This window comes from Desmodus rotundus, chromosome 3, assembly GCF_022682495.2.
Source record: "Desmodus rotundus isolate HL8 chromosome 3, HLdesRot8A.1, whole genome shotgun sequence".
Classification (NCBI taxonomy): domain Eukaryota; kingdom Metazoa; phylum Chordata; class Mammalia; order Chiroptera; family Phyllostomidae; genus Desmodus; species Desmodus rotundus.
The window spans coordinates 174,499,113-174,522,871 of record NC_071389.1 but is presented as its reverse complement, the minus strand read 5'-3'; the positions used below and the strand labels follow the sequence as shown (position 1 = coordinate 174,522,871).

Below are 23,759 nucleotides of genomic sequence, written 5' to 3'. Positions count from 1 at the left end.
CTATAAAGTTATTAAAATTTAAAATACGTTGTTTGCTGTTTTGCACCGCCGTTGAAAACTCTGATTTTTACAGTCTACGTGTTCAGATACTCCGAGCATAATCCACAGCATCCTCCAGGTACAGGGTCCGAGCAAGACAAATTTGCACGAGGCAAACTCGGCCCTGGGAAGGCTGATCGCAGCTCAGAAGAGGGACCTCATTAGAGAGCCTAGAGCGCCCCCAGGCGCCAATGCAGCCGGCGCCAGGCCAGCGTCACGTGCCCGACGAAAGCTGAGCTCGCTCATGCGCACTGCCGTCCTACTCCCTCTTTTTATGGAGCAAACCCGCCTTCCCACCGAATCGTCATTTCCGGCAGACCCTAGCGTCATTGGCGTCGTAACTTCCTGCCGGTGGCAGTGTGGACGGTGGGGGCTCTGGCCGCCGGTTCTCTGCTTCTCCCCTTCCCCTACTTTCCTCCCTTCTCCCTCCCTCTCCCTCCTTCCGCGGCTGTCGGTAGCCGCTCGCAGACTCCCGGACCCATCCCTAACCCTTTCCTGACCTCTGCGTCTCGCGATTGGCCTCCTTTTCCCGTTTCCCGGGCCAGCGCCAGTGTCAGGGCGGGGGCCTGGAGGAGCCGGAGGCACTGCAGTTGAAAAGAGGAAAGAACGAGACGACCCCCGGCTCCCCATCCCCCTCGCTGGGTTCGCCGCCGCCATGGCCATGAGGCAGACTCCACTCACCTGCTCCGGCCACACGCGGCCTGTGGTCGATTTGGCCTTCAGTGGCATCACGCCTTATGGCTATTTCTTAATCAGCGCGTGCAAAGGTAAGCAGGGCCGCAGACCCGGGTGGCCAGAGGGCCAGGACTGGGCCGAGAGGGAGTGGAGCCAGCACTCCCCGGTGCCGAAGGGGTTGTGAGGATCCCGGCCTTGGAGATGGGGGCCAGAGGAGCAGTGTTTGGGATTTCCTCGCTGTAGCCAAGAGAAGCTTTTGTGACGCCTCTAACAAGGCTAAGGATTGTTTCCAGCTAAGGCTTCTCATTTTACGGTTATTGCTATTTCTGGAGAAGGGGGACTGCTCACTTGTCAAGACGCCCGGCCCAGCAAATTGTCAATGTCTTAAAAAGGCCTGGGAATTGGAAAAACTAGGCCAGACTAAGTAGTAATTCCTTACCTTATTTTACAAAGACTTGTCACCCCCATTACCTCATTGGATATTCCTTTATGGTATTAGCCCCATATTTCAAATAGGCACTGAGATTTAGGTTAAAAAGTTTGTCCAAAATAAGGCTCAGTTCTAGATTTTGACACAGATCAGTATTCTTCGCACCCAATTACAGATGCTGCCCAGAGCGCTCAGTTCTTCAGTTAATTAAGTTAATTTATTTAGTTCACTTATATATGCAGGGTGTGGCAAAAGTAGATTTACTTTTGTAAAAACAGAAGAGTATATGAAGCAGTTTATTCTCGTATTATTGTTCATTAAGTATTGTGTTAATTTGCATATAAACATCTTGTAACCTGCTTTTGCCCCACCCCGTAGTTAACTGTAAGTTAATTTACTTCTGGACGTTCGTTAGTGACCTCAGTGTGAGAATAGTCAAGATAGCAGATGCAGTTTTCCACTTGTTATTGAACATGACCATTTTGTGTTTGAATCTGAGATATCAAATAATCTGAACTTCTAAATCATGTAACTTTTTAAATGTTTTGTAGACGGTAAACCTATGCTACGCCAGGGGGATACGGGAGACTGGATTGGAACTTTTCTGGGTCATAAGGGTGCTGTTTGGGGAGCAACGTTGAATAAGGATGCCACCAAAGCAGCTACAGCTGCTGCAGATTTCACAGCGTAAGTATAGCCAAAATGGCCAGATTTGGAGGTCTTTGTGGGTCGTATTCTGAAATAATGAAACTTCAGTCCCAGTTATTCATAAAATTCTGATTCAATACCACATAGACCACATGATGTTTATTCTCACCAAAATTCCGCCCCTGGTCCTGTCTGCTGCTTTCTCTTCAGTGGTTCTCAAAATTTTCAGACTGACGCGACTTACTCTGCGTGTCTGGATTGGATCGGGACCCAGGAATCCACATTATTAACAAGCACTCCCGATAGTGCGTGTTGGTGCCTTGTTTAGAAATGCTGCTCCACCCGTGCTTCCTGAGTGGCAGATACACTCCGTGACTTTCTAGAGTGCCGATGGCCCCAGATATTTTCACTGGATCTCACTCTCAGTTTTCATTAACTGGCTTTAGACATATTGAAAACTCCCAAACTGATTTGCTCTTCATTTTCTAAGCTTTTAAAGTTCTTTATTTTTCCCTAACATCCAGATATCTTCATCTGACCGATTCTAGCAGCAGAATGCCTCCCCACTCCAGTGTTTCTTCTGCCTCTGCCGCTGCCTTAGTTCACACCCCTGCCACTAGACGCCCTCTGTGTAGTCATCTTTCACATGCTGCCAGTTGTCTTCCTGAGAGCAAATTTCCTCATCACTTCTCTATCTAGTAATCTTCCCGTTTTCCTCTGCTATTTCAGTGGTTTGTGACCTTGGCTGTACAGTTGAATAACCTGAGGAGCATTGAAAGTACTCAGGTGCATGTGTCCAAGAAATTCTGATTTGGTCTGGGATGGAGTGCAAACGTCAGTTTTTTTTTTCTTCCCGAATGTTGTTCTAGGTGATTCTGATGTGCTGCCTCAGGAGCACTGGCCTAAAGGTTAAACTTCAGTTGCTGGCGCTTTAAAATTTGGCCTCGTCCTAGTTGTCAGCATCTTCTGGCACTGCACACCATATGCCTTACAGTCTTAATTGTATTACCTGTTGCCAGAATACACCTTACCTATTTTGAATTTTGGCTTTTGTAGATGTTATTAGAGTGACTTAAATTAATTCACTTTCCCCTTTAGGGCATGTGTCATATTTTATATAATCTTGTTATCTCTAGTCCCTAACTGACTTAGCAGACACTTAAATGTTTAAACTAATGAAGGCAATGTCAAGAGCTGTTGTACATATTAACAGACTTTATTAGATTTAAGAGTCTGGAGAATAAAAGAACTGTGTTTTTTTTCCTAAGACAATTGCACACTGAAGAGCAAATGTAAATGTGTTATCCTTTGTTTTGAACAAATTAACATACCAAGTTTATTATGAAAAATAAAGGCACATTGATTGCGGTAGTGAATACATGATTGTGCATTTGTTGAAACTCAGAGACTGTGCCACAGAGTGGATTTTACTGTAGGTATTGGGTTGGGCAAAAAGTTTGTTTTTTTTTCAGTAACATAGCTCTAGTTAGCACTCAGTTGTCTTTAACTTCATTTGGAACAGTTTTGTAGTGTGCATTAAAAAAACACCAAAATCGGTGAATTTTTGTGTAACCATTTTAATATGGAAGATGGAAGAAGATACGCAACATTTTTGGCCTGTTTGCTTTATGATATCAAGAAAGGTAAAAATGCAAGCAAAACACACACACACAAAGGATTTCTGCAGTGAATGGAGAAAGTGCCGTGACTGACTGTAACTGTCAAAAGTGGTTTGCGAAGTGTCATGTTGGAGACTTCTCCCTGGCCGATGCTCCATGGACGCTCCAGGGTCAGGTGGACCAGTTGAGTTGACAGTGATCAAATCAGGATGTTAATTGAAAAGATTAACTTAAAAAAAGACGTTAATTGAGACCAATCAGCCTTATACCATTAGGGAGATAGCCAACATACTCAAAATATCCAAATCAATAATGTTATTGGTGAAAATGAAAAATGTGTCTTTTATTTTACAGGAAAAAACTAAATGGTCTTTTGGCTAACCTAGTAAAATTTTAAAATAAATTAAAACTTTTAAAGAAGGAGAGGGAGATACACTGCTTACATGGGGTTAAATTTGAAATGCTGAGAGATTAGCAAGAAAAAAGTTACCATTTTTAGTCTGAACTTTTTTCCTGCGTTTTAAGTGAATATTGTCTTTATTCATAACCACAGTAAGGCTTCATGCTGTGCCCTGTTGTGATTGTACGTAATACTAATAAAATAAGGAACTGCTTGGTTTTTATATATATAAGTCCTTTTAATGTCAACAACTTCAGGTCAAATGTTGCTTTGGATATCAGCATGCATGCTTATCATGTGGCCGACTCCTTCAATTGTTAATTACGGAAGTCAAAGCAGAAAATAAAAGGGATGCTCAGACAGGGAAACTTAGGGAGTGCTGGAAGATGAAAGTGTATTCCCTCTTCTGTGCTCACACCATTTCCTGTGTTAGAACTTCTGGCACTTTCACAGCACTTGACTGGTCTGTGTGTCGTTGCTTCTTGAGGTCAGGGGCCATGTCTTACATTTTTTGTATCCCTGTCTTATTTAGTACTTTATGTTTGTTGAATAAATAACTTGAGGCAATTTTCTAAAGTAGAAGAATAAAGGATGGTTGAATTACAGATCCCTTTGGTTTTGCTTCTGGAACATTGTCATTGGGAATGAGTGTCATTGATTTTATAACAGGTAGAAAATTAGGGTTAATAACTCTAGATTTTGAATATTTGGTAAGTGGATTTTGAAAATGTCGTTACTGAAACTAGGTCTTGCTCTGTTGGTGCAAAGTTAATACTTAGTAAAATGTTTTTTTAAATGAAACATGATTAAGTTATTGATATAAATATAACAAGATTTAGACACTCGACATTAGCACTAAAAGAGACAACCTTTTTGAATTGCAGTTCTGGAAAGATCCATTTTGTTGACTTTAAATCTGTGTTATCTGGCCCTAACAGTGTTAATTACAGAATGCTTTATCACCTCCTGCTTGATGGTCTTGCTCTGATTTTTTTATATTTAAAAAAATTTTTAATCAATTTTTTTTGAGAGAGGAAGGGAGGGAGAGAAACACCCATTTGTTGTTCCACTTGCTTATGCATTCATTGTCTGATTCTTACATGTGCCCTGACCGGGGGTCCAGCCTCCAACCTTGGCGTGTGGGGAGCACGCACTAGCCAGCTGACCTCTCTGGCCAGGCTTGCTCTGATCTTTAAGGGACCTGTGCAAAAGCTTGTTAGGAAGGATATCCATCTCTAAAACCTGTGAAGATTCTCATTTGTTCATTTGGCCAAATTGTAATGCCAGTCCTCGGGAAAAGAAAGAAAGGGCATTAAATAGAAATTACTATTCATGGGATAATTTTATCTTGCGGCTAGAGGAACAGTTATCTTTGGTTAGGTCAGTTACAGAGCATTAATAACCAAAGTCATACATTTGAAGGGAAGTGTGTGGATTGGTATTTGGTGGTGGTTTTGTGCTTTCTTAACATTTCAAGTCCGCGTCTGTATTAACAAATGGTATTAAAAGTGTGGATGCTGGTTTAGACTTGAATGCTGTACTTAAACTCTGGCTCCATCATTTAAGAGCTCCGTGACCTTGGGAACTTAACCTCTCTTTTTTTCTCAGTTTTGTCTGTAAAAATGAGAATGGTAATAGTGCTTACCTTATATGTTGATTGTGAGTATTAAATAAATGTATATGTCCCTACTATTTAGAATATTGCCTGAAATCTAATAGCGGTATAAGTGTTTCGTACGTAACAATAATAGCTACCGCCCCGTACTAGACCGAAATATACATGTTACTCTGTAATTTATATGGCTGAAGCCATGAAACCTTTTGGTTTCATGCAGGGAAGTTTGAGTAGATATAAATATCAAGAAGGAATGCTAGTTTTCTCCCTCAGTTAAGGCTTTTAGGTGCCATGATCCAGTGGGAAAGGTGTAAGCCTTCCAATTAGGCATGGCTGAGTTCACGTGCTAGCCACACTTTGCATTTGACCATGGGATGCCCCGTAAACGTTGGTTTTTGTATCTGAAATGGTTGTAGGACGAATGCTGTTTCGGGGAGAATCACAGAGGTCTTCCCCCATTTACAGCCCTGGAGTCTGGCATAGTGTTTCTTATGTAATAGGCGCTCCATAAACGGGAGCTGAGACTTCCCCTCACTTGTTCCGTGTCTGCCTGTGAGGTGGGGGAGTGTGTGCACTCATTGTCTGTACTCCCCTCTTTCAGTGGCGGGCTGGGCCTTGCAGTGTTACAGAACTTGGTCCAGCTCAAGAGTAGCTCCCTCAGCTTACCTGATTAATCTTAGTTGGTATAAATCATTCTTAGGAACTTCTTTATTGTCCCTCATTCTTTTGTTTCTCAGAAAATTCATTAATGTCATGCTGATGCAGAGGTGAATTTTGTGCCTGTTTCTTGTGGAGAAAATACAATCAGCAGGCTGACCTGGGGGTCAGTTTGGAATGTTGTCTTGAGGTGATTGGGCAGTCCAGGCAGGGCATGAGTACACTGTCCCCGAAACGCCATTCTCTTTATATCTGTTTTTGAATTTGTAAAGCTAGTGTTAACCTTACTTGCCATGATCCTCCTCCTTAGCGCCTCCGCTTTCCTCCCATCAAAGTCACCGGGAGAGAGTGCCAACGGAGGGAAGATTGCTGTGCTCTCTTCCCGGGAGTGTTTAGGTAGACCTGGGGTTGGGCCCAGGAATCTATACTGGGTAGCCCACGTGTTGTATGATCACCTTTTTTCCTTGTAAACGTCAGTAGAAAGATCTACTTTTTCTCTGAATAAGTTCTCAGTAAATCAAAGGTGGTATTACCTCCTTTCTGATGACTTGGTCAACATGCTAAGATAGGCGCTTGGTTCCCCCTAAAATAGTTTGTTTTGTTCAGGCTTTAAGAAAGTTAAGTAGTCCCTCTTTTGAGACTTGTGCCAAGTCCATTCTCAGAACATGAAAAGTGTTGAACAGATAGCACTGACTCTTGTGTGCAAGAGACTGGGGCTGTAAGAGGCATCAGTAGTTCAGGAAGATGACGAGTGCCTCATGAGCTGTGCATGAAATAGATGCTGCAACAGCTGATGAAAGGGAATTAGTGAGGATGCTTCAGCGACTCGATTTGCATTCTGCAGCCAGCTAGTTAACACAGATTTATTGCCTGGAGATTGAGGGTACATTAGGAAACAGGTTCTTCCAGTTTCTTTGGAGGACTCTACACCCTTTGAGGACCCTTACTCTAAGCAATGGAAATATGCCCAGGTTAGTACAACCGGTCAGCGAGAACGGGCTTTGTCAGAGTGTCGTCCTCAGCTTTAGGAGTGTTTCTAAATATAGGAGGAAGAAGGCTCCTTACTTTGCCCCCCTGGGTAATACTGCTTTGCTCACGCCAGTACCTTCCTCTTCATGAGTGAATGGATGTGGTTTAAGCAGAATCTTAAGATTTTAAGGAGACTTTGGAGATCATTCAATATACTTAAAAGTATTTCAAAGAATATTGCCCAGTGTCTTTGAGACTTGGTATCATGTGAACGACTAGAAGTTTCAGGTGTATTTGCTATTTTCCCCTCTTTAGACACTTTTCATTCCAACAGTCCGGAGTCCTCATGTTTGTGAAATCTTACCACTCATTGATTTCCTTGTGATTAAGAGTAAACATATGCTAAAAATAAAAGCAAAGCAAAATTAAACACATAATCTACTGATCTAGCTGAGCTCTGTGGAAGAAAAGATAGGGGTGGTTCCTGGAGGTCAGATAAAGAAAACGTTTCATAAAAAGATGGCATTTGAATTGAGCCCTGAGAAGGAGTAGAACTCCGGGTAGCTGAGAACAATTTCTACAAGACACAGGAAGAAAACGCACAGCTTGTTTGAGGAATAGTTTATAATGTGGTGTGGCTAGATTCAGAAAAATAATACAAAATGAGGTTGGGAAAGTAGGTTTGGGCTGGAATTGAATTGGAAATGGGAGAGATTGGGGCAGGTTTCCTTTGCAAAGAGAAATGAATTCTTGAGAATTTAGTATCAATACTACTCAGAGTTGACTTTGTTTCTCTCGGAATGTTTATTTAGCCACTCATGACTCAAATATGTAACAGGTAAGATTTATATCATTAGTAGTTTTTACTCTTAGGTGGTCATTCCTGTGTTTTTACCATATTACATGCTATTAATGCTTATCTACAATATCCTGTTTTTTCTTTTCTTTTTTTTCTTTTGGTGTATGTCTCCTTGCTCTTTAAGACTATTGGCTTTCATTGTTTAGAATTTCTGGACTTTCTGGTATAATTAGTAGCGTGTTTTTTTTTCTGTGTTTAGAGCCACATAGGTTTGTATTTTAATTATGTTTATTTAATGTGTTTTTTAATGGGTGTCTTTCTCCTCAGCTAAAGCTCTACTAAGGCAGGAATTTCTCTTGGATCCCTTCTTTTCTCCCGTTTGTGCCCCAGCACTAAGCCCAAAATGACATAGAATACGTACTTGGTATATTTACTGTATGTTTATTGAGTAAATGAAGAAAACATACCCCTTGCCTTTCTTTTTTTCTTTATTTTCCACTTATTCCTGGAAATATCAATTATAAAATAGAAACCTTTATGGAGGATAGCTGTTTGCTGTTAGTAGTTCTCCTTGTATGCAAAATTTAAGTATTTTTATTTGGTGGGAACCCCTTACAGTATTTTGTAAAGTATTTTTTAACCATTATTCCCTGACATACAGACAAAATGTATGTTTATAGACACAACCACATATATTTTTGGTTGGGATGGGTCAGGGAAACAGCGAGCCAGGTAAACTACAATCGGACTATAAGATGCACCCCGCCTTTCCTCCCAGATGGGGGGTCTGTCTTATAGTCCGAAAAATGTGGTGCGCGTGTTTATAGATCTTACCTACCGTCAAAATTAGATTGGTTATATGGCTTTACAGAGAAATTTCTTTTCCTTTAGACTTAAATGTTTCATCAAATGAACTCTTAAGAGTGGAAGAGTATTAGAAATATGGAGATTTATAATGCATTTATGGAACATTTCACATATTTAAATTATTTGGTAATTAATCATCAAAACGACCATTATATTTATCTTAATTTTATTTTCCATTTTTAGCAAAGTGTGGGATGCTGTCTCAGGAGATGAATTGATGACCCTGGCTCATAAACACATTGTCAAGTCTGTAGATTTCACGCAGGTATCAGAAAATGGAGTTTTTTAAAGGAGTTAGATTGTTGTTTGTATATTATGTTTGGGTGGGGAATTTGGGGTGTATATTGGTTTATATTTGATTTGATTGTAGGTTAAGCTATACAAAGTTACTTTTTCTTGGTTAATGATACCTGAGGCTTGTAAAATACCCTGGAACTCTTGTATCAGTCCCCCATCAATAGCAACAAACATTTAAAATGCCCAGTTAATGTTTCCCAACTACTTCAGAAGGGAGAGGATGAATTTGACATGATCGAAGAACTGCTACTCAGGAGGGAGGGGAGCAGGATCAGAGCAAGATTGAGCCAATTTATTTGGTAGTTGGTAGAAGATGCTTGGACTAGGAAGTTTAAAGGGCTTTGGCATTATGACAAAGATAAATGCCCTATAGTATCTTCTCAGAAGTAATTGGCATGTGTGGTATCTCTTTGTGACAGGTGAGCTTTGTTTGGATTTTATTTGATGTTCAAGAAGTTTTAAAGAGATAGAACCATTGCAGTGGTCACTCTCGTAACATTTTCCTTGTGTTTTCAGGATAGCAATTTCTTGTTGACTGGGGGACAGGATAAACTGTTGCGCATATATGACTTGAACAAACCAGAAGCAGGTAAGTGTAATTTATACGTGTTTATGGTTTTATTTTCTTTTAATTTAAGAGACTTTTCTTAATTCCTGTTCATGTGGGAAAAAAATTAAAATGTAATCTATTCAGTATTAATCACTGTTTACATCTTTATTTTTTGGTTCATATACTTTCAGTCCATTTTTCTATGCAAATGTATTTCTGATTATTACATAGTTTAAAAATGTATACTGATAAATTTTTTTATGTTACTAAGTTTATTAAGTTTTTAAGGGTAGATTACAGTGTTACTACCTTCTGGTAAGAAAGAATAGTTTTCTGTAGTAGGTGAGAAGGGTGAGATGTTTGAACCATGTCACTGTATTAGCGATTCAGAAGAATTTTTTAAATCTGCAGTTAATAATTTTTTTATGTCTCCCTATGAATAAGTAAATTAACCACTCTCTTATTATAGCCTATTTGGGCGATTTACAAATTTTAAATGTAAGCAGTATTATGCTTAACATCGTTATAGTTGTATTTATTTCCACAGTTGTTTCTGTAGGGTAACTACACAGAAATAGAATTGCCGGGATAAAAGGAACTACACTTGAAAGCCATTGATACATATTACCACAGTGCCCTCTAGCAAAGTACGAAATATATCAATAGCTAACCTGTTCTAGCAAACACTGATAACTAATTTTATCTTTTCCAATTTAATAGAAGAAAAATAATTCCTTTGAACTGAACTTTTAAAAATAACATGATATTAAAATACTGTTGAATTCTGTTGATCAATTGATCAACAGTATTTCTTGATTTGTGAACTTACTACCTGGTCACACCCTTTGCCCATTTATTGTTGTGATATTCATCTTTTCTTACTGGTTTTAAGGTTTCTTTATTGTATTCTAATTTGTCATTTGCTTTTAGATTTTGTTAATGAGCTTTATGATACACACATTAAAAATTTTTGGTGGTGAAATCTTTTCATTTCCTTTCTGAATTCTGTCCTCGTACAGAAGTAGTAAGCCACCTTTTCTTTCCTAGCCCAGAGAGTCACCTCTGTATTGTAGTATTTTAATGCCTCCCTAGCCACATAATACATATCTTAAAAGCTACCAAAGGATGACAAACAGAATTTTGTTGTATCTGTTATGTATTAGTTGGTATCTTAAATTTTGTATCATGAGCATTTATTGTTGGTTCACAAATCAACTTTGGAAGTTTGTGAGAAAGTCAAAGCTACTTTGGTAATTAAGCAGTTATTCTCAAGATACCTTTTCTAAAAGCATTTCTAAGGTGAGAAAACAAACCAGATGATTCTAGATAATGAAAAGTTTTTATCTTTATTCTCTTTGATAACTTTATGCCAAAAAAGATAGCAAAGTGTACCTGTCTGGCTCAGCAAGGTAATTCAGGGGTTAGGGGGGCATGTTTATATCTTTCACCTTTCTCAGAGCTGCTTTTTGAAAGAGTTTCTTCCATTCTACTGGCGGTAGAAATAGTAACTGAGCTTTTACTGTATGTCAGAAACTAGGTTAGAAAGTTTAGATGTATATTCTCATTTGATGTTTAAACTGAAACTATGAGGCATAGGAACTACTGTTACCCATTTTACTGTTGAAGACATGTAGCCTTCAGAAGGTCGAGTAACTTGCCCAGAGTCAACAGTGTTGAGTAGCATTGCCTCCAGTATCTGTGTTTCCCAGAGGTAACAGTGAGTGTTGTTTTTTTTTTAAATCTTTCAAAGGGAAAGCTTCCAATAGAGAAAGCTTCCTTTTTTCTTTTCTTTCTTTTTTTTTGATGCTTTGCTCTCCATGTAGAAATTCAGGGTGGGACAAAAGTATAGAACATAATAATAATAGTTAATAAATAATATTACAGGAATAAACTTCCATGTGCTTTCAACTATAAACCTACTATTGCCCCACCCTCTACTCTTGAGAATACTGCATTGCTTTTCATTACCCTTTTCTCCTTGTAGCCTCTACCCCCCCCCCTTTTTTTTTTCTGTTACTACTAACAGTGGCTTGGATAAGGGTCCCAGTACTGGTGATAGTGTTAGCATTAACTCAGGCCGTCTTGTTCCTTGGTCCATATTCTTATTAAATTATGCCACATTAGTTACTCCTTTATTTTATTGTCATACAGTAATGCTTTTGAAAGCAGAAAAGTAGCCTGGAGGGAGTGGTGTATTTATTTTTGCTACATATAGAACCATAGTTCTTTGGTTCTTTGTCATGCAGGAAATTTTTTATTCCCGTATAGAAAAATTGAATGTATTCTACGTAAACAGCAAGTTTGAACTGTGCTGGGCTTTATAAAGTTGTGGTCTAATTTAAAAAGTGGTTTTTCTTTTTACATATTAAATTCTTCCAGTATTGCTCATTTTGGGAGGTCAGATGTTAACAAATGTATTTTCATATTTCAGAGCCTACGGAGATCAGCGGCCACACGTCTGGTATTAAAAAGGCTCTGTGGTGCAGTGAGGACAAGCAGGTTCTGTCAGCTGACGATAAAACTGTCCGGTAAGGAATGTTGCTTTACTGTTTAAGGTGTGAGACGTAATGGACCTTAGAGCTTATATTTTAAAGATATTTTTGTAACTATTCTATAGGAAGCATTGTCTCTGAACATTAAAACTTCAGCACATAGGTCACATTCTTCTGGAGGTATCCATTTACTATTACAACAGAGTAGAATTTACAAGACACTTAATTAAAATTATAGGCAGGTGCTCTTTACCTGGGTCAGGGACAGGCTGACTATAGGGAGTCCATGAAACCTCTGAAATTTTATACACAATTTTGTATAGAAAAAAATGATGTATTTTTCTATGGAAAGATACAGTCAGATACGTAGTCATTATCAGAGTCACAAAAATGTAAGAACCAGCCCTTGCTGGTGTGGCTCAGTGGATTGAGTGCTGACCTGCGAACCAAAGAGTCACCAGTTCGATTCCCAGTCAGGGCACATCACATGCCTGGGTTGCAGGCCAGGTCAACGATAGGGGGTGTGTGAGAGGCAAAACCACACTTTGCTGTTTCTCTCCCTCTCTTTCTTCATCCCTTCCCTTTTCTAAAAATAAATAAATAAAATCTTTTTTTAAAAATGTAAGAACCATTATTTAGAGCACCACTGAAGTTAATTAGATTAGGGCATAAGTGTCTTAGTTTTTGCATAGTTTTGCTGAATTGTTTGGGAAGTGTATTTAAATATTAAAGTTGACTTTATCAACAAGCTAATGATGATTTGACCTTGTATCGGAACCCAGAACTTCTGCGTGTCTTCTGTAATTTGTACGTTGGAATGGAGATTGTTTTACAGTTGTGATTATTGGTTAATCTGCAGATGTAATTAGGAGTTGTGCTTTTTAAATGAGTAAATACCACCTTATTTTCTTCTTTTTCCAGCCTTTGGGATCACGCTACAATGACAGAAGTGAAATCTCTAAATTTTAATATGTCTGTTAGCAGTATGGAATATATTCCTGAGGGAGAGATTTTGGTAATAACCTATGGACGAACTATTGCTTTTCATAGTGCAGTAAGGTATGTCCAAGAAATACCTTCACTTTCTTTTTTGGTAAGAGAGGACAACCTAGGATATTTAAAAATTAGAAGGCATATGTGAAAAAGTATTAGACTCTTTAAAAGGCAAATTTTGGCCTGTACTATAAAACTGTGGCATACGAACTAATTACTGAGAATCTGTAGCACACCAAAAATGTATTTTTTGCGGATCTGAGAAAACATAGGTATAATTTTGATTTATTCACACTGAAGGTCTATTGTGTTGGCTGTTGTAATTTTTTGTTTGATAATCTAGGGAAAAGAGGGCAGTTCCCCTGATTTAATCATCAGGTATTGCACATTTAAACCAGTTGAAAATTGCTGCTGTGTAATATGGAGAGAAATGTTTCTACACCGTTAATGTGTTTATAAAGAATTTGGTATACTTTAATCAGAGAAATGAATCAAATATTCAGATATTTAGGACATTTATTGGTAAAATTTAACTTTTAAATTTTATTTTTCTTTAAAGAATCACCAGACTGGTGCTGTAATTAATGTTCATTACTACAAAAAACCGCTGAAATCTTGATTCTCCTGTTTTCTCTTTAAAATTTTGGAGAAATCTTTTTTTTTCCTATTCCAAATATGTGTAGACCTAATGATTTTTTTTTTTTAACAGACTTAAGTTTTGTGACTGTAAATATAGTAAATGTTGTTGTTGAAAATTTGGAAAATACAATTTAAAAAAGTTTCCCCACAGTTCTACAACCATAGATTTCAGAATATTAATAGTAGCTTTCTTTTCTTTGCTATACATGTATGTTTATTTATGGGGCTCCCAGCCCCACTTTGGTTCCTGGAACCCTAATGAGTATATTTTTTATTGTAAAATATTCTTAGCCATTAAAAATTCTAGGAGAACATTTTTGCTAGGTACGCTGCAGTATAGGTTGCACTAGATTATGTGTCAGTTTCCCTCCTATAACACTGCAGGGAGTGTCAGTGTGCACCTCTGTTCCCTTATAAAAGAAGAATTCTAGTAGAGTTCAGTGGGTAGGGATATATTTAAAGTTCTTAGTATGCATGTTACTTAGTTTCCATAAAGATTATACTACATTTTACTCTGATTAGCATTCTGAAACTTTTGTCTAAAGGGCCAACTTTTCAGTTTAGGTGAGAGCAATCAAGAATGTAAAGGAGTCCATACACACCCAGTGAATGGGTAAAAATGGAATACTGTTGCCCAGAGCCATTGAATTGCGCAGCTCTGTTAATTGCCCGCTCCTGACTCTGGCCACATGCAGTCCTGCTGTAGACTATTGCCTTAAGTCATGTTTTGGTGGCAGGGGTTTGCTGGTCTATTGAATATTCTGACATTTGGGCTGGAAAGTTCATTCAGTGATCCACGTAAGTCGTGGCTAACTGTACTTTCCATGCTTTGTAATGTGTGATGATGGGAATGGGATGGAGGCATTTGGGGGCTGGAATGCACTAATGTTTTCTATTGGAGGACGTCATGATTTTTAGGGTTGGACTAGAGCCGGTGTCCAAACTCACCAGTATTCAGGTGAAGCTGTTGTTAACGGATTAATTTTTATTAGCTCTATTCTCAAATTTAGCTTTTCTTTTATTGCCGGATAGTAAAAAGTGAGCCAGTTTTAGCAATTTGTATTTTATGGGATTGAAGGTTTATCCTGAAGCAGAAGCCTTATAAATTCTCAGCAACTGAGAATATTGTGTAAATAATTTCTTTAATATCATTACTCTCTAAAAATGTTTTTTTGTTTACAAAGATTATGTTTGTCTTGGAAAGGTAACAATACAGAATTAAATTTTTTCTAAAACAAAAATATCCCAGTATATTAATACTGCTTTAATTAGCTAGTACAAACATTTCCAGGAAGGCATCCACTGCACAAAATGTGGAATCCCTCTATTGAAATGCCTTTGTATAGTATAACAGGAAATGCAGAAGCCAAAGAACTTACATGCATGACCCATGGACATGAACTGTAGCGGGGGAATGTGGGAGGGAGAGGGAGGACAGGATGGAGTGGAGTGAAGGGGGGGAATGGGACAACTGTAATAGCATAATCAATAAATATATTTTAAAAAAAAATTATGCAACCTAACAAAATTGCACATGAAAATGTTTTCAAGAATTAAAGCAAAATAACGTTTATGAAGCTCAAAAAAAAATTAAGTTACTGAGCTATTTCTGTGTAAGATGAAATAATTGATCTTTAATGACATGTTATACTAAATGCAGGTGTGACAACTTTTCAAAAAGATATTAACCGAGAAAATGTGAATTTTTATAGAGAAATAAATCATGTATTTTGGGGGGAAAAAAAAAAGAAATGCCTTTGTATTTTGGAATGCATTCTACCTGGGCATAGAATCCTTCTGAACTTTTTTTGCTAATATTATTGAGGGTTTTTTGTTTGTTTTTGTTTTTTAACATCGCTGTGTTTGACTAGATGAATATTTATTTGTTCCTTGGGTTTCAGAATTTAGGGCGAGTTAAACATAACTAATTATTTCTTTGTATTATTTATGCAAGATTAAAAATTTATGAGTATTTATATGAATTTTTTCCAGTTTGGACCCAATTAAATCCTTTGAAGCTCCTGCAACCATCAATTCTGCATCTCTTCATCCTGAGAAGGAATTTCTTGTTGCAGGTGGTGAAGATTTTAAACTTTATAAGTATGATTATAATAGTGGAGAAGAATTAGGTGAGTTGTCTTCTTTTTCCTCCCTTAAAATGATACAGTTACCTTTATCAAATGTTAGGTTTTAATAATTAACACTCCAGCAAATTTTTCAGCTAACCACAAGCTTACAGCTTCCAAGTGATGAAACAGTAAAGGATTCTTATCCATTTGGGGTAGAAATGTTTACAGAACTTAAATATGCTGAACTTAATTTACCTTTTCCTTTTAACTGAAGTTCATTGCATTCTGACATTCTGTACAATAGTACAGTGTACTTATTGGGGGGACGAGGTTGTGTCAAAGTTGTATTAAGCAGGTACAGAGAGATTTGTTCTGAAGTAGAGTGCAGGTGTGTAGCCCCATCTGCCTAACTCCCCCTCTCTTTGCCAACAGAGGAATCCATAAGATTCTCTAGTGAATTGGGGTATCGAAATAGCTGTAGACTATTATAGGGATACCTTGGGGATCTGAATTGGAGGGAGGTTGAGTTTTTGGTTCGTTTTTATTTTATTTTTATTCTTTTTAAGAATCTTGACTTTTGCTTCCATTTTCATGATAATAGTCCTCAGTAAAGGAAAGGGAGGGGCATGTAAGATTAATTTGCAGTTAATGCTCATTGTAACTTTACATTTTTCTGATGGGCTAGGTATTTCATAGTATGGCTCTCAATATCTACTTTAGTTCCCAAATGGCTTTTGCTTTTTGAACTAATGTATTTAGCTTTTATGCTTTTTTTGGTCTATAAGCTGCCACTCTGTTGCTATCCTGCTTGGCCACCCAGTGAACTAAGCTCGTTAGAATGATACAGACAGAACAAAAGACAATTTTTTAAACAATTTATTTATTTTTATATTTTACTGATTATACTATAACAGTTGTGCTGATTTTCCCCCATATCACCTTTCCACCCAGCACCCCCCCACCCCACCACTACCTCAGATAATTCCCCCACCATTGTTCATGTCCATGGATCATGTATATAAGATCTCTGGCTACTCCGTTTCCTGTTCTTTACATCCCCATGACTATTCTGTAACTACTTAATCTCCTCACCTCTCAAATGTTCCCCCACATGCCCCTCCTACTTGGCAACCATCAGAACCCTCTCCATATCCATAATTCTGTGTCTGTTGTTTGCTTAGTTTGGTTTTTAGATTCAATTGTTGACAGATTTGTATTTGCCATTTTATTGTTCATAGTTTTGATCTTCTTTTTTTAAGTAAGGCCCTTTAACATTTCATGTAATAAGGGTTTGATGATGATGAACTCCTTTAGTTTTTTCTTATCTGGGAAGCTCTTTATCTGCCCTTTGATTCTTAATAATGGCTTTGCTGGGTAGACAATCTTGGCTGTAGGTCCCTGCTTTTCATGACTTTGAATATTTCTTGCCGGTCCCTTTTTTTCCTGCAAACTTTCTTTAGAGAAATCAGTTGACAGTCTTATGGGAACTCCTCTGTATGTAACTAACTGCTTTTCTCTTGTTGCTTTTAAGATACTCTCTGTATCTTTAACCTGTGGCATTTTAATTATGATGTGTCTTGGAGTATGGGCCTCTTTGTATCCATTTTGTTTGGGACTCTCTGCAGTTCCTGTACTTCATGTCTATTTCCTTCACCAAATTAAAGAGATTTTCTTTCATTATTTTTTTTAATAGATTTCCAATTTCTTGCTCTTTTCTCCTCCTGGCACCTGTATGATGCAAATTGTTGGACCTCTTGAAGTTGTTTCAGAGGTTGCTTATACTATCCTCATTTTTTTTTTTTTTTTTGGATTCTTTTTTCTTGTTGTTCTGATTGCTGGTTTTTTACTTCCTTATGTTCCAAATCACTGATTTGATTTTTGGCTTTATCTACTCTACTGTTGTTTGTCTGTAAATTATTCTTTATTTCAATTAGCGTATCCTTTGTTTCTGACTGGATCTTTTTTATGCTGCTGAGGTCCTCACTGAGTTCCTTGAGCATCCTTATAACCAATGTTTTGAACTCTGCATCTAATAGATTGCTTATCTCCATTTCATTTAGCTCTTTTTCTGGAGTTTTGGTTTGTTCTTTCATTTGGGCCTTGTTTCTTTGTCTCCTGGTTTTGGCAGCCTCCCTGTGTTTATTTCTGTATATTAGGTAGAGCTGCTTTGACTCCATGTCTTGGTAGTGTGGCCTACCTAATGTAGGTGTCCTGTGGGGTCCAATAGCACAGTCTTCCCTATCGACCAAGATGGGTATTTGAGGTGTGCCCTCTGTGTGGGCTGAGTGCACCCTCCTCTTGTAGGTGAGCCTTGGTTGCTGTTGGCAGATCAATGGGAAGGACTTAACACAGGCCAGTCAGCTACAAGGATTGGCTGTGACCACTGACCACCAACCTCTGCTCACTGTGGATCAGCTGTGCAGAAGCAGGGTGGTGGTGCTCCCACATGATCTGTAGCTGTCCACTGGGTGAGTTGGCCCTGGGTTTTCCAGGGTGGTGCAGACCAAGGTTACCTTCCACCTGTGTTTTGCCCAGGGCATCCTGCCTGAGCTATAAAGCAATCTGCAGGTGGCTGCTGCTACTTGTGCTGGGCTGGGAGATTCCCAGGTAAGGCCAAGCTGTGAATCTAGGCTGGTTGCTGCTAAGGCAGAGCCTGGGGCTCACTGAGGCCAGCTGCTGTATGTTTGAGAGGATTTAGAAAGTTGCCGGGACCAGCCATTCGTATGGAAAAGCAGCTTGGATGGGCCTGTAAGCTGGGTGAGGTGGAGTTTTTAGGGTTCTCCAAGACTGGTCAAACAGTGCTAGCCAGGTTGATGGAGTCTTAGATATGGCACTAGCCTGCTGGCTTTTTGGGAGAGGGTTTAGAAAGGGGACAATGGCCTCAGCTCGCCTTGATACCAGACACTTCAGTTTCTCCCTCTATGCCACTGGTGCCTTTCAAGCTGCTCCCCCAATGCTGGAACTCAGAGGGAGTGAGTCCAAGTAGGTGAGAGTCAGTTTGTGGGGTTTTTAAGAGGGACCACTTAGAACTCCAGCAGTTTCTTCCACAGACTCAATCTCCACTGTTTTTTGCAGCCAGAATAGAGGACTTACCTTCTGGCACTGGTGCCTTGGGCTTGGGGGCCTGGTGTGGGGCTATGACTCCTCACTCCTGATACAGCCCTTCAAAATTTTTATCCACTACGCATGGGTGAGGGACCAGCCCACTGTGCATCTGCACCCCTCCTACCAGTCTGGATGTATGTGGTTTCTTCAATTCCGTAGCTGTCAGACTGACTTGCAACTTGATTTCCAACGGTTCTGAGTGATGCTGCTTCTGCATTTCAGTTGTAATTTTGATGTGGTTGTGCAAAGAGGCGAGTCATGTCTGCCTGTGCTGCCATCTTGACCAGATGTAAAAGACGATTTTATGTTTTGTTTCTTTGAGAAGGCTGATAGATTTGGGTTGGATTAATGGAACCTTGGCAAATGGACCATATAGAATCTATTTTCATTGCTTATAGTTCAACCTTTATTACTTGAATATTAATGACTTTTAAGTAAGAGGTTTTTAACAGAATTTTTATTTAATGTCAGTTTTCAGAGTATCATTCTTTTTGGAAAAGAGAAGTAAATTATTTGCCTGATATCTGAGGTCATAGTTAGTGAATACTAGACCTTGGGCCCAGATGTCTCATTCCAAAATCTCTTATTCTTTCTACTTGCATAATTTTTACTCATGACAAACACTCTCATGATATTCTCTGGTAGGACAGGGATGGGGGAAGATGGTGCTTGAGAGACTTTGAGGTGAATAAACCCGGAAACACGGAACAGTGGTCCACTAAAGAGCTTTGAGAACTAATGAGGTGATGGAGGCATTAGAAAGTAAATGGGAAAAGTTTGTAAATAAGGATGTGACTTAAATAGGCCACTACCACTACTAATTGGTACATTTTCTCATTAAATGTCATAGATGAAAATACTTAGGTATCATTATTGACCTTATATCTCAAATATTCTATGACGAAATGACTAGTGTACTCAAGTCTGGTAGGAAATTAAGAGAGACAGTGTGGAAAAGAGCTCCATCTAGTGGCTCTCTGTAGTCATAATGAAGAATCGGTTCCCTGGTAAATAGGCAGTGAGTTTAGGATATGGAAATTGGGATTGAGCTGATAGACTTTAGATTTACTTCCTGTGGAATTTAGGGAGGTTTTCATTTACCCCCTTCCGTCATCCTTACTGAGACATGAAGTGTCAGGGTTGGTTGGTTTGTTTTTTGTTCTTAGAAAGAAAGACTATCAGATACCAGAATGTGTGCTAGAATTGGATAATCTTACTGATAAATGGTAGACATGATGTACCACTTGGTAATGAGAATCATTTTATTTTTAATTAGGTGTAATCCAGTAATATAGACAGTATTTTCTTTAGTGTATCAATACCTAACCTGTTATTTATTAAATTGTCTAATAGCCCTTCTCCTCTTTTAGAATCCTACAAAGGACACTTTGGTCCAATTCACTGCGTGAGATTTAGTCCTGATGGGGAGCTCTATGCCAGTGGTTCTGAAGATGGAACTTTGAGACTATGGCAGACTGTAGTAGGAAAAACATATGGCCTTTGGAAATGTGTGCTTCCTGGTAAGCATTTTTGTTCAAAGTTATCAAATTCAACTTTATGTAATTTTGTGTCTGTCATTTTTTATCATTGATTTTATTTTGATGTTTCTGTCTCAGAGACTTTAAATGATGTAACATGGGTCACACAAAGAATCCTGTGATTATACATTGGCTACTGTGTTCTTTTGTTTGTTTAAATTTTGTGTATAATCTACTCTATTTCTGTATTTTTACATTGGGTGATTTGGTGAATGGAATGGACCTAATTCAGAATTTGTTAGAGGGCAATATAAGGAATTTATAAGTAAATATATTTAATCTCTGGTAGCATTACTCCCTGGTCCTTGTTGACAAGGTAGATGTGTTTGCAATAAAAGTAGTTAGTTACTGGTCCCAATGTAGTTGTATGAACCTAACGGTAATTTTTAAGGAAAGACATACTATTATAATTACTAAAAAAGGGGTTATTCCTATTATGTGTTGTATCTCATTGCTTGGAATAGTCTTGGCATACTCTTCTTGCTTAAAAAATACTTTTGTTACTGCATGTAACAAAAGTATTTTACTTTATTACTGGTAAAAGTATATTTTAAAAGTGTACTGCAATATTACTAGTAGTATTGTAATGCCCGTGTTATTGCTTGTCTTTTCATAGAAGAAGACAGTGGTGAGCTGGCAAAGCCGAAGATCAGTTTTCCAGAGACAGCGGAAGAGGAGCTAGGTAAATACTAATGAGTTAACTTCTGCAGACGCCTAGGGGACTTCAAATTGAAGTGTTATGTGAGCTTTACTTATTGACAGAGGAAACTTATTGATACGAATATACTTAAATAATGGAAAATTTAAATGGGTATCTATATATACACATTTATGTGACAAATACTTAAGTACCTACTGCATAGCAGTAGGCACAGAGCTGCGGTATGGCACGACTGGTATGTGGTCATTCTCACTGAACTTAGAGCCTAACTACGCGTCAGATGCTAAAATAAACAAGCCATTTGTTACAGTTGTGGTTGCTATTTAACATTGATTAAGCACTTATTACATACTAAGTGTTCTTTCCCACTACAAATTGTATATGCCGTGATTGTATCACATTGTTTGGGGTTCCAATAAAGGAGGAGTCAGGTCTTTCAAAGATGTGACGGAGTCATTGGAGATTTGGCCAGGAAGAGGGGCCCTGGGAGGTTAAGTTACGGTGTCCAAGAGTGATGGCTAGAACACACGGATTCTTCCTTCGTTGCTTTTTCAGTGGTACGAGTCTGGTCATTACTGGCATGTGCACTTGCTCTCTTTCTGCCAGAACACTAAAACAAAGAAACCCCAAAACCTTTTTTATTCCTTTTTTACACGGAAATGTAGATTTCCTTCTTTCCTTGATAAAGTTGACTGATGTGAATTTTTTGTTTTGTTTTGTAATTGTAGAAGAAATTGCTTCCGAGAATTCGGATTCGATCTATAGCTCAACTCCTGAGGTGAAGGCCTGAGTGTCCTGCACATGCCCCAGTAGTATACAGTTTACGGACAGAACAGGCGAGCAGAGACCAGCATCGGCCTTCTAGCGTTGGTCTCTGCCTACGACAACCACGGAGCACTGAATGCTGAGGATGTGGATTAGCTCCGGGGCTGGACGGACTTGGTGGTACCTGCAAGTGAAAATGCGAGAGCACCTGATGAAGGCAGGTGGAGTTATGCCCTGGTAGTATGATGGCCTGTTGTCTCTTTAATGCATATGTGCAAGCCAACATTCAGTTTCTCTTACCACAATTAGGTTCCTGTAGCTGTTTATGTTATTATGGTGAAAAAATATATTGGCCTATTTTTCTGACTTTTCCCTTAAAGCAGAAAGCCTTTTCTTTTTTTGCTCTTCATAAAGAAGAGGGAATACATGATAAAGTAACTAGTTTGATCTCTTGTTCATTGTACACTGCTTCTGAATATATAATTGTTTTTGTTTAAATAAAATGCCTCTAAAACCAAAAAGTGTTTCTTGGGAAAATTGATAAATTTGAGTTTTGTAAATGGAAATCACCTACATCGTAACTGTATCAAAACAATCTGATTAAAGAATCTGTAGCAAACATTGTTTCCTAATTTTGAAATTCTGTTGTACTGAATTATTGGAGTTTGCTTGGGCTGCATTTACTACCTCCTTATACTGGGTAGAAATGCTTGACTTGCCTGAAACAAACTTTCAGAATAATGACTGACTTAAATGATACATGCCCAGCTAGAAGAAAAAAAGTTCAGAATTAGCAGAAAGATTGCAGAAAAATCACTCAAAATCACCATCCCAAAACTCTATTAAAATTCCGTGAACATCACTGCACATTAGTGCTTCCCTGTGTGCATATAGGCGTGGATAGCAAACTATAAAAATGGGGTAACGGTAGACCTGCACTTTCATTTCACCGTATCCTGAAGTTCAGGTGGCATTCAGAGAGCCTTTTTGCCAGCCTTCCAATAAAATGAATCAACTGAGTCTAGACCTGTATTCATTTATTAAAATATGGAGGGGGTATTGATATTAGCGCTTTGGAAATACTTTCAAACAATGAATAACATCTCTGCCAAGTTGTTTTTTCTCTCCTATTCATCTTGTGAATGACCCTTGATAACTTTCCTTTAAAAGAAATAACCGGCAAGCATATAAGTTTTTGAAGATTTGTGGTAACCAGAAGCGAGCACTGCAGGCTGTGACCACCTTAGAGGGCGAAGAGCTGCTGGTCGCAGGGAAAGCCTGGCCCTCTGCTCTGTGGAAGCGCCGTCAGCCCAGTGCCACGGGGTGCCAGACTCCAATCGTAGAGTCTGTCTTCTCCTAGATGGAGTTGAGATTTACGTGCACCCTTGGAATCAGCTCAGGTTGGAATCAGGAGATGGCTTGGCATTTTTGCAATTTATGACCCAAGGGAATACTTAGATTTCATAAAACTACACGGGTAGATGCCGGCACTATCACTGAGTGGCACACGGCTTAGAATCTGTAGAAGTTGTTACAAGTTTGTAAGTTGAAGGGTTTCAGGCCATGAAGATCTGACATAATATGCCTTATGCCTGTGTGACTAGAATGTTCACGTTGGTCAGATCTCTGGGTCATGTGTTGGATAAGCTGTGCAGTTCTTGTGCTTTTAGTACAGGTTAAGGTACTGGTTTGCCCAGTCAAGTCATTCTAGGTTTCAGCTTTTGCTAGATTACTACAATTTCTTACAATCATTAGCTACTTTTAACAACAGAAGATATGTTTTTAGGGATTTTACTAGTTTAACTCTAAAGGGTAATCTTGTTTTTCTTTATAGCCTTGTATATACTGAGTAGACAGGTACCAAGCAGGATGTGGGAAGAGCTAGTGTATGGTATCTTGTGTATTGGTTTTCTATTGCTGCTGTTATAGTAC

The 23,759-nt window shown here is 38.6% G+C and overlaps 1 protein-coding gene across 1 annotated transcript; it reads left to right on the top strand.

Moving 5' to 3' along the window:
* The first annotated feature begins 364 nt into the window (after positions 1 to 364).
* On the top strand, positions 365 to 22,342 carry STRAP (serine/threonine kinase receptor associated protein). Its single transcript, XM_024575666.3, has 10 exons — positions 365 to 806; positions 1,696 to 1,831; positions 8,902 to 8,983; positions 9,532 to 9,604; positions 11,997 to 12,093; positions 12,979 to 13,116; positions 15,682 to 15,818; positions 20,234 to 20,383; positions 21,018 to 21,083; positions 21,791 to 22,342. The coding sequence occupies exons 1-10, from the start codon at positions 695 to 697 to the stop codon at positions 21,850 to 21,852; spliced, it is 1,053 nt and encodes a 350-aa protein (XP_024431434.1). The 5' UTR covers positions 365 to 694; the 3' UTR covers positions 21,853 to 22,342.
* Positions 22,343 to 23,759: the final 1,417 nt, after the last annotated feature.

Excerpts from the sequence above, each read along its gene's own strand:
- STRAP (XM_024575666.3), top strand. The coding sequence starts at position 695 with ATGGCCATGAGGCAGACTCCACTCACCTGCTCCGGCCACACGCGGCCT. Across the intron at positions 13,117-15,681 it reads GCTTTTCATAGTGCAGTAAG|TTTGGACCCAATTAAATCCT; the intron begins GTATGTCCAAGA and ends AATTTTTTCCAG. Across the intron at positions 20,384-21,017 it reads TTGGAAATGTGTGCTTCCTG|AAGAAGACAGTGGTGAGCTG; the intron begins GTAAGCATTTTT and ends GTCTTTTCATAG.